The sequence below is a fragment of the Paroedura picta genome, chromosome 13, assembly GCF_049243985.1.
Source record: "Paroedura picta isolate Pp20150507F chromosome 13, Ppicta_v3.0, whole genome shotgun sequence".
Taxonomy (NCBI): domain Eukaryota; kingdom Metazoa; phylum Chordata; class Lepidosauria; order Squamata; family Gekkonidae; genus Paroedura; species Paroedura picta.
The window spans coordinates 14,239,441-14,254,006 of NC_135381.1; the positions used below are offsets into that span (position 1 = coordinate 14,239,441).

The 14,566-nt window shown below is 52.3% G+C and overlaps 1 protein-coding gene across 1 annotated transcript in view; it reads right to left on the minus strand.

The window, feature by feature from the left end:
- Positions 1 to 1,554: 1,554 nt before the first annotated feature.
- The window catches only part of GAS2L1 (growth arrest specific 2 like 1), a 45,048-nt gene continuing 32,036 nt past the window's right edge, over positions 1,555 to 14,566 (minus strand). The window contains exons 3-6 of the mRNA XM_077308037.1: positions 13,442 to 13,549; positions 10,544 to 10,640; positions 8,793 to 9,183; positions 1,555 to 4,186 (exon numbers count right to left, since the gene is read on the minus strand). Of these exons, the coding sequence (XP_077164152.1) occupies positions 2,515 to 4,186; positions 8,793 to 9,183; positions 10,544 to 10,640; positions 13,442 to 13,549 (2,268 nt within the window). The 3' untranslated portion in view covers positions 1,555 to 2,514. The remainder of the gene's footprint in view (positions 4,187 to 8,792; positions 9,184 to 10,543; positions 10,641 to 13,441; positions 13,550 to 14,566) is intronic.

Genomic DNA, 14,566 nt, shown 5'->3' on the forward strand with positions numbered 1-14,566 from the left:
GCGGGAAGCTGCCCGGCAGTTTCAAGAAGCCATGGTCAGCCTGGGCGTAGCGTAGTGAAGCAAGGAGACGCACGGAGGGAGGGCTCGTCTTCTAGTGCCGAGAAAGGAACCACAACTTGTCCTTGCAGAGGTCAGGAAAGGCCTTCATCCCACAGTGACTACTGCCTTCTCAGGAATTCATCACAGCATGGCCTGGGTGTGTGACCCCCCCCCGAGCCACAGCCACAAGAGTGCCCCCCCCCAAAAAAACGAACTCTGAACAAAAGCCATACACTGAACTGTGTCGTCACCTTGCAAACGTGGGCAGCAAATGCCCCGTCACCTACTGGGTGGCTCCAGAAACGTGGGGGAGGAAAACTTTTGATTCAAATGACACAGATGCAAGGCTGTGCGGGAGGGGTGGCTTTCTTAATCCCTCACAGCCACCCGTCCTCCTGCCTCTCAACTGCACAGAAGGGACAGGGCTAGGGAATTGCTCTGCAATGTCTAAGCCTGCCCCCCCCCCCTGCAATGTCAGCGGGGCAAGGGGCAGCAGCCGCACTTCTGGTGCCACCAATACTTAGTCTGCAAAAGGCACAGGGGCGGCGGGGCTGGATATCCTTGCACCCTTCCCTGTTGTCATGCTGTCTGTCAACATCCCTACCTGACCTTTCCAAGACAACAGCAGCAGTAGCGAGCCCGTCCAGACCATCTTCATCCCTGAGCCCAGGATGAAGCCTTGCCCTGAACCCGGCCATTGGTCAAGGTCCGTATTGGCTGCTCTGGCTGACAGCCGTTCTCTGGCCCACAATCTTTCCACTTGCCCTTTTTGACCCTTTTCACTGGACATGCTGGGGATTGAACCGGGGACCTTCTGCACCCAAAGCGGGAGCCTCACCGCCAAGCCACAAGCCATTCTCCAAAGGAGGAGCCCCAGGCAAATAGCGGAGGGTGGTCCTTATATATTCAATCACAGTCCAGTGGTGTGGAACGGAGGTTTCGGTTAAGGGCTCTCTATCACCACCACTACAAAACAAAATCAGCTCACGCCTTGAATAAACCTTTGTGGGTCCTAAAGGTGCCACTGGACTCTGGTTTTGTTTTGTTGTGCTGCTTCAGACCAACACGGCTACCCACTTGAATCTATCACACCCACTGTGCAATGCCAAGCTCCGACAGGTGATCAGAGGTTAGGAGTCGGGCCGGGCCGAACCTGGGGCCTTGCACGCAAGAAGCAGATGCCCTCCCACTGAGCCACACCCACCCCAACGTGTTCAGCCCTGTTTAATCTTCTTCCCCTGTGCCCTTTTCCCCAAAGAAGCAAGGGAGGCATGAAGACTTCTGGGAAAAGGGCACAGAAGGGACGGGGCCCGGATCCAAACCTCCACCAGCGCACCACACACCAACACACCTTTGCCTGCAAGAGAACGTACATTCTGGCCATCAGAAACGGCATCCTACATTTCCATCTCCCGAAAGGTTAACTAGCCCAGGCGAATGACCTCGCTGCCCCAGGGATACCCCCCACCCACCCCCTCCCTCCCCTTTCTGCAATAAAGACACAGAGACCAACCATTTCACTTGTCCATTTTTACTGTCTGGGTTTCAAGAGCTCGCAGGTCAGTTCAGTTAGCTACATTCGTGGGGTCGGATGGCGGGCGGGCGCTCTAGGGGAGGGGGGCGCTGGGGACCAAGGGCAGCCCCTCCTTATTACTTATATAAATATGCATAGATTCATTCAAAACACACCTACAGTACATCGAGGGGCAAGGGGACTCTAGCGGCCCAGGGGCCCGGAAGGTCGAGCGGGTCCCGCCGAAGTGAAATTCATGTGCAAGACTTCGGTGGCATCCCTCTCCCGACCTCCTCTCCAAAACGCACGTCTCGTTAAAAATATAATCCGCTATAACAGAAGCTTCTTGTCTTACAAAAATAAAAGCCCTCCAATTGCCGACTTGGGAAGCCGCTCGCTGCAGGCCACTCCCCTGTCTCATGCACACTTATCCCCTTGTCAGGAAGTATTTGCAGGACTCGGTCACCCATGAGGCTGAGGAATTGGCTCTTCTCCCAAGGGGGAGACGCGGGGTGGCCGGGAGGTCTGGAGAGCCAAAGTGCTATTGAATTCAGAAGGCTATGGGGCGGCAGGGGGAATCAACAGTGTTACAACGGGGAGATTCGCAAGGTATTGTAATAAAATTACACAGAGGGATTGGCGGGCTGTCTCTGGAGTCCTCTCCCACCTCCCTCTGTGGATCCAGTGCTCACGGACTCCCACCCCCCCCTGCACCCTGCTGAAAAGCATTTCACAGAAAAGGACCCCAAAAGCCATGCCATCTTCCAGCCTCAGTTTTTTTTAAAAAACAAACAAAGTACCACCTTTGGGATAAAATCCACCCCCTCCCCCCCACACCTTCCGGAACAGCAGCAATATCAAGGTCACAAAGGAAAGATGGCCAAGGCATCAGCAGCAGGGAAGGGAAGGGAAGAGCAGGCCAACGGAAGCAGCTGCAGCAGGCAAGCCGGGACAGGCAAGCCTTAGGCCCAAGTGCCTTCGTCGGTGACCCCTGACTCTGCTGGGCCCCGGGGAGGCTCCGCAAAGGAGGAGAATACGTTTTGCAAGGCGGCCCAGGTTCTGTGTTCGGCCTGGCGCTTGGAAGGGCTGTCCTTGGGCGAGGCGCCCCCTGCTGGGGACTGGCTGCCCCCCGCAGCCTTGTAGCTGAGGGGCGTGGGGATCTTGGTCGGCTTCTTGTCCGGCTGGGAGTCCGTGCGGGGCTTGATCATGGAACGCAGCTTGAGCTTATACATGGAAGGCACACGGTCGGGTTTCTTCAGGGACGATTTGGGCCTGAGGACGACTTCCTCGGGGGGAGGAGTTCCCGGGGACCCATTGAGGGGCTGCCCCGGAGGCTCCTCGTCAAACGCATGGGGCGGATATTCCGAGTCGGCCTCGGAGGCCATCAGTTCCACGGCGCCCCACGGACTGCCCGCTCGGGGCTCGGGGATTTCCACCCCTTCCCGGACCTCTTGCAGGCCCAGGTAGCAGTTGCTTTCGTCGGAGGAGCTCGACAGGGCGGGTTTCCGCCAGCGCGTGGCTCGGTCCAGAGTCACGGGGGAGTCCCAGAGGTCAGCCGGGTCCGCAGAGCCGTTGGGAAGGTCGGAGGGAGCCGCACCCGCGTCAGAGGCCCAGGCTCTCTGGGACGGAGGGTTCCTCTTGGGTTCGTCTTTGGGCTCGGCCTGGAGGCCGTACTTGCTGAAGAAGTTGAGGGAGGACGAGGAGGAGCTGGAGGAGCAGTAGGCGGAGTCGGCGGCTCCTTGGTCCGGGGTGGTCTGCAGGAATCGAGGGCCCTCGCAGCCCCGGCCCAGGGGCTCCACCTCTTCATCCTCCTCGTCCTCCTGCAGGCCCATCATCTGGGAATTGGCCAGAAACTCCTCTTCCAGCCGCCGGTAAAGCTGCTGCTCCTGGCTGGGGTCCAGGCGCAGCGGGGTGCGGAAGGTGTGGGCCAGTTCCTCCAGCTCTTGTCCTAAACTGTCTGAGGGCTGCCGGGCGTGCAGGGCCTCCCCGGACCGTTGGTCCCTTGGGGAGACCCGTGGCACGGTCAGACGTGGCTGCCTCTGCCTCTGGGACCCGGAAGCTGAGGGAGGTGCTCGGGCTGAGGGGTCGGTCACTTTGGTGATGGGGAGGGACCCCCTTCGGTTGGTGAGTGCTGGGCTCCTGGGACCTCCGGGCACAAAGGGGCCCCTTGCTGGGCTCTGGGTCCTGGGAGTGGCTCTGCCAGACCCTCCTGAGTTCTCCTTCGGGTCCTCAGCTCGTGCCCAGGAGTGCTGCCCATCCTTCCCTCGGTTGATGAGCAGCACGGGTTCCCCGACGGGCCTCCCCTGGCTGCGGGCCCTGGGGCGAGGGCTCTGGGCCCCTGGCTTGCCAGGCCCGTTAGGCAAGTGGGCACGGCCCCGGTCTTCCGCCTCAGTCCTCTTGGCCCCCGGAGAAGGCCTTGGCAAGCTGGCCCGCTCTCGTGAGTGGCTGCGGCTGTCCGGTAGCCTCCTGGGGCTGGCGCTGCCACGCAGAGCAGCTCCTTCAGAGACCCGCCTCCCTGGCTCCTTCCTCACTGTCAAGCTGCCATCTTCGTTTCGTCTCCTGGGCAGACTGCCACTGTGCACCGACGACGCCGAAGAGTCACTGTCTCCAGAAAGGCGACGGGCTCTGGGGGGTCTGGAGCAAAGGAGACAATAAGCATTTTTAACTTACTGTTTGCACGGCTTTGCATTTATCTGGTGCTTTTTTTGAAGTGGCCAAAAAGCCTCCTGACCACCCCACTGCAAGGTAGGCCAATATTACAGCTCCCCATATTGCAGTCCAAAGGGAGGGATGGGGCTGAGTCACAGCAACTCAGCAGTGAGCTATTTAATGAATTATTTAAAACGTTTGTCAGCCGTCTTTCGTCCTGGTGGGACTCAAGGCTGCTTACAAACATAGATGCGACACGTCAAATAAAATACATTAAAAATATAAGACCATTAAAAAAAGAACTCCACTCAGGACCACAGAGTTTGATGTATTGGTCCATGTGAACCGTTCTGAGCCTTAAGGGAAAGTGGCATATAAATGTAATAAATAAATAAATAATTGCGGGGCTGCCACTGAAAAACGCCGTCTCTTATGTGCCCACCAAACAAGCTTCTTGGGTTGATAGGACAGTCAAGAGGGTGTCTCCCTGCAACCTTCATTTCCAGGAAGGAACCCCTGAGAGAAAACACTCCTTCAGGTATCCCAGTTCCAATCCATTTGAAAGTCAAAGCCAACCCCTTGAATTGGCCTTGGAAGTGGATCAGTACCCAGTACAATTGTAATATTGGGGTCACATGCTCCTGATAGCATGCCCTGACCAGCAGCCCAGGTGCAGAATTCTCCACTAGCTGCAGCCTCTGGATACTCTTCAAGGGCCGCCCCAAGTGGAGCACATTGCAGTATGGATTTCAAGCCAGGCTGCACAGAAGGTATTTCTTCAGATCAGAAGTCACACTCAGACGTCTGGTTTATGCAGAGTGGGCTGGATTTTGTAGATCTGTTCCTCTTTTTGTCAGAGCTCTCTCAGCCCCACCTCTCTCTCAGGGGGTCCGTGGTGGGGAGAGGAAGGGATAGTGATCGGAAGTCGCTTTGAGTCTCCTTCAGGAAGTGGAAAGCAGGGCATAAAAACCAGCTCTGCTTTCCAGCACAAGAAGGTGCCTGCTGGTGAAATGGATCTAAGAGGTTCAGCCCCCTCGTACGCTCATTGCCTAGAAGATATGAATCTAGGACATCCTGGTTCTCACTGCCCCCCGCAGCCAGTATTCAATAATGCACATGCCAAATGCAACCCTCCTTTCCCAAGTTTTAGGCCCCAGTGCTCAAGTAATGTGCAGTCTGCTGGGTGTCCATATTCCATCTTACACAAAGATTTTTTCATCCCTCCCTTGGAAGATCCTGACATTGATAACTGTACATGGTGAGTCTGCCCCCTACCCACTATGAACAAAAGAGGATTTGGAAGAGAAACCTTTTTTGTTCTGTTGCTTACCGACACCATTTCCCATCCTCACCACCAGGGGGCAATATCACCAAAGAGAAGAAGAACGCACAGGTTTATTTTATAGCATTAACTTGGGATGAGCACAACTGCTTTTTTTTTTTTGTTCAGTTTGTGATCAAACCATGAACCGATACAAACCAGGAGGTTGGCTTGCTAACTGCTGCTTTTCATAAGGAGCAGAAAGCAGGAGTTTAAATAGGTCAAAAGTGGTGGGGAGCAGAAAGCAGGTGCTTAAATTGCTCAGTCATTTAAGACCTTGATTTCTGCTCCCTGACGCTTTTCACAGGGAGCAGAAAGCAGGTGTTTCCCTGCAAAAAGCAGCAGGGACCAGAAAACGGCTTTAAATGGCTCAGAATAAATCCTTGCTTTCTACTCCTTGACGCTTTTTGTGGGGAGTAGAAAGCAGGTGTTTCCCTGCAAAAAGCAGCAGGAAGCAGGAAGCAGGGGTTTTCCCCATGTCTCAGAGTTGTGTCCTGCTTTGTTTCATTTGTACTAACAGTCTCTGCTACCACTGGGTTGAGCTCATTCAGTCCTTGGGGAGTGGGAACTTCAAAACCTGGTTGAATTTGGGGATTTTACCAGATAATTCTTTTCCTTGACAAGCCTGAAAATTCCAGGATTCCTGGGGAGAAGCACAACAACTAAACTAAACTGGTATAAAACAAACTTAAAAATGTGCTGTGTGGCTGTGTCACACACACACACACCCTCGCAAATCTCTCGCAGTATGTGAGCAATATAAGACTGACATGTCACCTTCTGAAGCAGGGATGTTTATGAACATTCCATACCATCAGAATAGCACCCTTCTTATAAATGGGGCAGCTGCTGCACTGATGGCAATTTGGGGGAGGAAGGGCAGGAAAACCTTGGAGAGAGGGATGACACATTTGGAAACTGGGTTCGGTTTGGCTCACATTCTCAGCCTTAGTCTCGCAACTAGCCCAGTGCTAAATCTCAGCTGTCTGCTGCAACTAAATAATCTACGGAAAATCCTGTGCCCGGGCAGTCCTGATTCTGCGTCTGGATTTCTCAGGCTGTGTAGATTTCTGCAGGTTCTCTGTCTTTGCATAACGGATCCGTTTTGCGAGTCAAAAGGGAGCAGAAAAAGAATCACCCCACCACCCCCTACTAGAAACCCTTTCTAACCTTAGCTTCTGATATTTCAGCCCACACTTAGATTGAATCATAGAGTTGGAAAGGGGCAATCCAGGCAATCCAGGCCATCCAGTCCAACCCCCTGCTCAATGCAGGGTCAGCCTAGAGCAGAGGTAGTCAAACTGCAGCCCTCCAGATGTCCATGGACTACAAGTCCCACGAGTCCCTGCCAGCAAATTGTAGTCCATGGACATCTGGAGGGCTGCAGTTTGACTACCCCTGGCCTAGAGCATAACAAATCTTTGTCCAGCTGCTGTTTGAAGACTGCCAGCAAGGAGGAGCTCACAACATCCCAGCAGCCGATTCCACTGCTGAACAACTCTGGCTGTAACAAACTGGCTCCCATAGTCTTCCCCCACAAGTGAAAGCTGGATGTGGCCAAACTGTGGCTCTCCAGATGTCAATGGACTACAATTCCCATGATCCACTGCTGTGCTGCTGCTGGCAGGGGCTCACGGGAACTGTAGTCCATTGACATCTGGAGAGTCACAGTGTGGCCACCCCTAAGCCATTGCCAAGGGTTGATCGGTGCCCTGCCCTGGCTCATGGGCGTGCATACAAAAGCACATCCTTTTTGGCACTGAGATGGGAATGTAACTAGGCAATTAGATAAACATTGAATGCATATTTTGAACCTGCGAGGGAAAGCAGGAAGCAGGAGGGCTGATATTGCTCAAAAGGCAACGACTGATAACAGAAGCTGACCTGAGAATTTCCCCCAAAAGTAGGTTTTTTCCCAGCATTGGCCAAGAGTGGCTCAGGCACCCTGCAAACACACGTTCCCCAAACATCATCTCATGCCCCAGTGGATATTCCACCCGCACCCCTCTAAACGCAGAAACCGAACACGTCGATCTCTGGAGAAAGGGAATGCTTGGCTGAAGGAGCAAAAGGGCCCCAGGGAACCCACTGGGGAGCCCCCACAGCCCCCACGGTGCTGTGATTGTTCTCTGAGCTGAAGAAAGCTGAAGAGTACTTGGCCTCATGGATCAATCGCCTGGCTTGGCAGAAGGCAGCATCCATAAATAAAAATCGCTTTAAGGGTACCGTTCTAGTCCACGTGGCTATCAAGGTATGCTTGAATCGGTCTAACGGTGCTCATCCAGCCATGTGGATAAGTGCATCATTTCTACAGAACACAGCCTTGTAGGATATGGTTTGCTATGGGGTGGAATCCAGATGATCTTTTCCCTTAGCATCAATAGAAATAAGTCCAGTTATATGAATCGTTCCCCTGTAAGTGGAGGGCTAGGCCAGAGCTTCTCTCCCTGAGGCTGAAGAAGCTGGGGCTGAGTGGCAGAGTCTAGGCTTGGCATGCAGGAGGTCCCGGGTTCATTCCCCAGCATCTCCAGTTAAAAGGACAGGGTAGTAGGCAAGGCAGAAGACCCCGGCCTGAGACCCTGAAGAGCCAATGCTCTTGAGAAACTCAGGGTCTGATCCTGTAGAAGGACGTTTCATCTCTCGTTGTGTGAGGCATTCAGTTTTAGTTTGCAGGCAGCTAACATGTGTGAAAGCATTAAGAATATGATTTGCACACCTGCGGCCTGAAATTATATAGTCCGGGGGCTCAGTACAGGAAATCTTATGGCAGAATTAGAATTTGTAGGTTACTGAAGGAATCCTAAGATTTCTGCTTGTTTTCCCAATAAATTTGTTTAAGCCAATAAGGGGCATACTGGCATTTTTAGAAGAAGAGTTGGTTCTTATATGCCGCTTTTCTCTACCCGAAGGAATCTCAAAGCAGCTTACAGTCGCCTTCCCTTTCCTCTCCCCACAACAGACACCCTGTGAAGGAGGGGAGGCTGAGAGCCCTGATATTACTGCTTGGTCAGAACAGCTTTCTCAGTGCTGTGGCGAGCCCAAGGTCACCCAGCTGGCTGCATGTGGGGGAGCGGGGAATCAAACCCGGTTCACCAGATTAGATGTCCACACTCCTAACCACTACACCAAGCTGGCTCTTTATCAACAGTCAAAGTGGATGGCAGCTCAGGTGAAACATCCTTGGCTCAAAATGGCGACACAGTCAGAGCCAGCCTCCCAATCACCGAGAACAACCAATCAGCGAGCAACAAGCCTTTCCCGGCAGTTTACCTCAGGGTGTTGGGGCCACGTGGGTCACAGCTGTCCCGGTGGGTCTGGCCTGCGGACCCCCTGGAGGGACTGGCGGAGCTCTGGGCAGACACACCAGACCTTGCGGGCGGCCCATTGTGCCTCACAGTCGATGTGGCCCCTGACACCTGCCTCGGGGCAGCAGAGTCACCATTTCCTTTCGCTGGCTGGGCGGGACGGTTCGCCTTGGCGTGATTTGCCTCGCCCCCGCCCCCAAGGCGCTTGTCACCCACACGGAGGGGCTCCGAGGACTTGTGCAGGTTCATCGCTTCGGCCCGGCGTTGGCTGCTGGGGCTGGCGGCTTGGGGGCTCCCTGGGGCTGCCATCTTTTGCGGAGAGAAAGCGAGTCCTCGTGTCTGCGTCAGGCGGTGAGCTGCAAAAACAGAACGGCCAAAGAAGGTGAGCTGTCTGAGGGGGGTGAGGTAGGTCAAAGAGATGAGGTAAAGCCCAGCAAAACTGTGCTGGATCTCTCCGGACAGGCTCACAGGAAAGATCTTGCTTGCTGCTGCATCTCCCAGGCTTGAAAATCGCCAGCTGCTTGCTCACCTGTGGCGAGTAAGAATCCTTGCCAGGTGACCAAGCAAGCCAACAGTTTCTTATGGGCCACAAATGACTAACCTTCTTGAGCAGAGATAGTCAGCCTGCGGTCCTCCAGATGTTCATGGACTACAATTCCCATGAGCCCCTGACAGTGTTTGCTGGCAGGGGCTCATAGGAATTGTAGTCCATGAACATCTGGAGGACCATAGGTTGACTACCCCTGTTCTTGAGGATTAGCTGCTTTAATGACCGTATTCGCAAAGCTGGCATGGCCTCCTGCCTCCCAATCAGACACAAGATGGATGCTTGGCTGGCTGAATATGGCAGACGATTGGAAGGGAACACTAGCCACGGGGAGCCCATGAGCCACAAGAATATGCTATGGGGTGGGTGGGTGAAATCCTGTCAAATCACGATGGCCTTATGGGGATTCCAGCAAGGGGTTTTCAAGGCAAGTGATTCATCAAACATCGATCCTCCCAAAGGAAACAGCATGTCCTTGCAACCTCCAAGATTGTTCCCAAATCCAGTACTGGCTACAATCCAGTTCCCTGTTTTGCAACAGATAGAACGCTGGCCTCAGCCCTGCTCTGACGGGTACCAGAAGCCACCAGCTGTCAATGCTTGCCAAAAATGCTTGCCAAAAATGCTTGACAATGCTAACCCAGGGGTAGTCAACCTGTGGTCCTCCAGATGTCCATGGACGACAATTCCCATGAGCCCCTGCCAGCAAACGCTGGCAGGGGCTCATGGGAATTGTAGTCCATGGACATCTGGAGGACCACATGTTGACTACCCCTGTCCTAACCATCTAAGTCCCTTAAGGAAACTCTTTAGCCGTCGGCTGAACAGCTAGTTAAACGAGAGACAAGCAGTGCTCAGTGACATGTTCGCAGAAGCCTAGTTGTCTCCAAAGACTAAAACGCAAGACCTTCCCCCCCAAAGGCAAGGACATACGCTTGTTCCTAATCCAAATGGCACCGTGCAAGCTACTAGACCTCAGTGAAAGGTGGCACATTTCCCCCACTGGCCCCCAACTCCAAAAAGAAGCACTGGCATCTAACCAAGCCACCGAAACGAGAGGCAGAAGGCAGAGGATCAGAGCTGCAAAAACACCTGGATCCTCCCGAAATGCAGTGTAAGCAAACCCTGCCTCCATGCCCCGCAGGGAGGTCCCAAGCCTACATACTCACACAGCGAACTACATCGGCATGGGTCGTGTTTGTCCAGGTAGTGCTCCAGAGTGTCCCAGCCACCGCCGACCCGTACCATGACGTGACTCCGCAGGACCTGCATGGGTAGGCAAAGAAACAAACCTCACGTCAAGCAGACTGCTTGTTGGCTTAGGAAGAAGGACTAGTTTTTCAGAGTTACCGGGGATTGTAAGAGCAAAGCATTCTGGGTGGAAAGAAGAGGGACCTCGTGGTTCAGCAGGATTCAGTCAACCCCCCTGGCCAAAGGCTGGTTTGGCTGACTGTTTTCCCATCCATTAGATCAGGGGTAAACAAACTGCGGCCCTCCAGATGTCCATGGACTACAATTCCCAGGAGCCCCCTGCCAGCATTCGCTGGCAGGGGGCTCCTGGGAATTGTAGTCCATGGACATCTGGAGGACCGCAGTTTGACTACCCCTGCATTAGATACTCTCAGCCCTCCCTGAGGCTGAGGTTGCAAAAATCACTGCAGTCAGTTTCCAAAGTTCCAGTTTCCTAAACTTCTCATTTTTGCAAAGCCAGGTTTCTAGCCCTTAGGATCTCAAGGATATTTTTCAGCTTACAGATAGTGCTTGCTTGGCCATCTCATGGGCCAGAGGAACTGCTGAGACATATTCCCAGTGGGGGGCTTCAGAACCCTCTTGCGATCTCCTGAGCAGAATGATTAAAAATAAATGATTCCCTGCATCTATTTGAAATGGGCAGCAGAATTCAGCTTCCTGAGAAGCAACCTTTTCATTTAAAACCAGCAGGTTTGTAGCCCCGTGGGCTGCCAAAGCCTGCAGGCAATGCCCCGAGAGATTTCAGGAGGCCAAGAAGAAACCTTGCTGAGTGAGATTTCCACTGGACTGGGGTGGGTGGGAGGGGTTAGTTCTCTCTCCATAAACAGAGTAATTTAAGAATAATACCCAAACATGCCCCTTTCTGTCTGTCTGTTTGCTGTCTGTTTTCTATTGAATTATAAATGACTATTTGGCAAAAGAAGTTCTCTGCGGCCACTTCTCCGGCCCTCGAAATAGTTTCTGTAGAAACCACCTCAACACCTGCTGCCACTCAACCTGGTGTAGCCAGAGGGAAGCTGCTGATTCTGGCAAATGCTGCAGGTCGGCCATTTTTATCCCTGGAGGTTCCCCTGCTCAAATGCCAAACCATGAGCACTTTGAAAGCAGAGATGGCTTTACAGGGGGATTCATGGAGAAAAGGCCCTTCAGTGGCTGCTGGCCATAATGACTAAAGGGATTAATTGGTATGATAAGCTGATCTTTGATCGTGAATAAAAAACTCTGAACTCCTTTGATGACTAAAGGGAACCTCCATTCCTAGAGGCAGTCAACCTCTGAATGCCAGCGCTAGGGGGCAGCATCGAGGGAAATCTTTGGCGTCTATGCCCTGTCAGTCGGCAGCCCAGTGCAAGTGGTTGGCCAGGATGCTGGACTAGAAGGGCCACTGGCTCTTCTTCTGCTGCTTTAATATTCTGCAATATTCTAACCTCCCCTTCTCTGACACACAACACGCTCTGGATTTAAATCTGGTTTTACAGATTTAAAAAGACCAAATGAGAAAGCCGGGGGGGGGGGGGGCAGTTTCTGAAGCAGTTGCAGAAAGGAATGAAAACACGCCATCGAGAGATTCCGCATCATGCGGAATCCCTTGTGACGAGATTTTTTTTTTGAAAGCCCTGATCTAAAAATAAAAAATAGTGTGATAGATTTCAAGTTACAAAACAAGCAGCTTTAGAATGTAATCCAGATATTCCACCAATCTAAAGCCGACACACAGCCCCAGCCAGCAGCAGCAGCAGCAGCTGCACTGGGAGTTTCTAATCTGATTGCATTTTTAGCATGGTATTAAAACAAGAGACTGCAGAGTGTTTTGTCACTGAAAGATGCTTTCTCTCAAGGAATTGGAGCAGCGACCCTCTTCCTTTCACTTGTACGCGGCTTTCTGAGCCCCAGCTTCTATGCAGAAGGTCCCAGGATCACTCCCTGCCCTCGCCAGTTAAAGGGATCAAGTAACAGGTGATGGGAAAGACCTGAGAACCCGGAAAGAGCCAGTCAGAATAATCCTTGTTAGATCAAGGCTGTAACTCAGTAGCTTTATGTGTGATCTTTCCTTCCTAAGGAAACACACATGTCATAATCCTAATTGAAATGAACATATCTGGATCTGCCTTGGTGATGTTGATGCCATCCGTTCAGTCGAGTCCGACCCTTGGCGATTCTATAGGAAAGTCTCTGCCATGCGCCACTGTCTCTGACTGCTTCTTTTAGTTGGTTCATGGTCATCCCTATGTTGGCTTGGATCATGTTGAGCCAGCGGATCCTTTGGTGAACACTTTGTCTTTTGCCTCAGACCATACCGAGCATTTATGATTTTTCTAGCAAGTTTGATCGCATGATGTGTCCAAAGTAAGTGAGCTTTAGCCGTACTATCTTGCCTTCTAATGACATCGTTGGTTTGCTCCTCTCTAAAACTGTCTTGTTCATAATTTTGGCTGTCCATGGTATTTGCAGCATTCGTCTCCAATAATTCGAAATAATCTATTCTCCTCCTGTCTTCTTTCTTCAGGGTCCAGCTTACGCATCCATGGGTTGTTATGGGGAAGATAACGGCGTTGACTAGCCGGATCTGCCTTATTGGGAGCCAAACTGCTGGTCCATTTAGATCAGGGGTGACCAAACTGAGGCTCTCCAAATGCCCACGTACTGATCTAGATCAGTACTGTCTACTCTGTTTGGCTCTCCAAGTTCCCAGGCCAAGAAAGGGTTCCACCAGCATCTGCTACCTGAGATCCTTTCACTAGGGAGCCCGTGCACAGCAAAAACAGGGAGAAGAGAAAGGGACAGGAAAGAGGAGACATATCTGGAGAGGGGCTTACTCGAACGAAGATCAGCGCATTGGAATCTCCCACTTTATATTTGCCCTCCGAGACCTTGACCATGGGGAACTGAGACGGGCAGGTGCAATGCCCCAAAATCTCCCTTACCTAGGAGGGGAAAAATGGGGTTGGGGAGAGAGAAGAAAAGAGAAGTCAGGGTTCAGCAACAAACTGGCCAGCAATAACCCAGTATGTCTCCCTCCTTCCCTTCGATGCATTGAATCCCGATCTTAAACAGGGCCCAACAACTGCGTTCAAGCAGCAACACCCTGTATTCTTAGGAGCCACTTCATTTTCCAGAGATGGAAATTTATTTTAACCCCTTCACAGCTACCCAGAATCCATAATTCAGTTGGTACCATTGGTTTGGCTCTGCCTTTCTGGCTAGGGTGAAGCATATAGTGACACCTGTGGGTGTTCAAACAGCATAAACCAGGGACAGTCAACCTGTGGTCCTCCAGATGTCCATGGACTACAATTCCCATGAGCCCCTGCCAGCAAATGATGGCAGGGGCTCATGGAAATTGTAGTCCATGGACATCTGGAAGACCACAGGTTGACTACCCCTGGCATAAACAACGCCTCTTGGAAGGTCCAAAAGAGCGAGAGAACATTGTAATTACACCCAGCCATTTTTGACAAGTAGAAAGCCAACGGAACAAGTAAATCTGAGTGGGCAAACTCTGAAAAATATGGCTTCCACAGGTTCAATCGTGCACACGGGCAATTTTGGTCTGTTTTCTTCTTTCCTAGAGAACTTTCACTGTCCCGCCCTATGCCAATATGATGATTTACGCTCAGCCCAGCCCAGAAACCTGAGGGAAGGTTCGGGATCACCCTTTAACTTAAACCTCTGAAAACAGCACTTGTCCTACTTGCCCCCGGAATACCTAGCCACAGTGATCCCCACAATGGTCACCCTCCCCCCCCCAGGCTAGATTACTGTTAACTCACTATATGCAGGCCTGCCCTTGTCCCTGATACAGAAAATGCAACTGCTCGGGTTCTTACTACCCATATTAGACCTTTCCTTAAGCAGCTGCAATGGCTCCCAGCTGAATTCCAGATCAGCTTCAAGGTTCCGGTTTTAACCTGTAAGGCTATCTGCAGCCTAGGCCTCACACA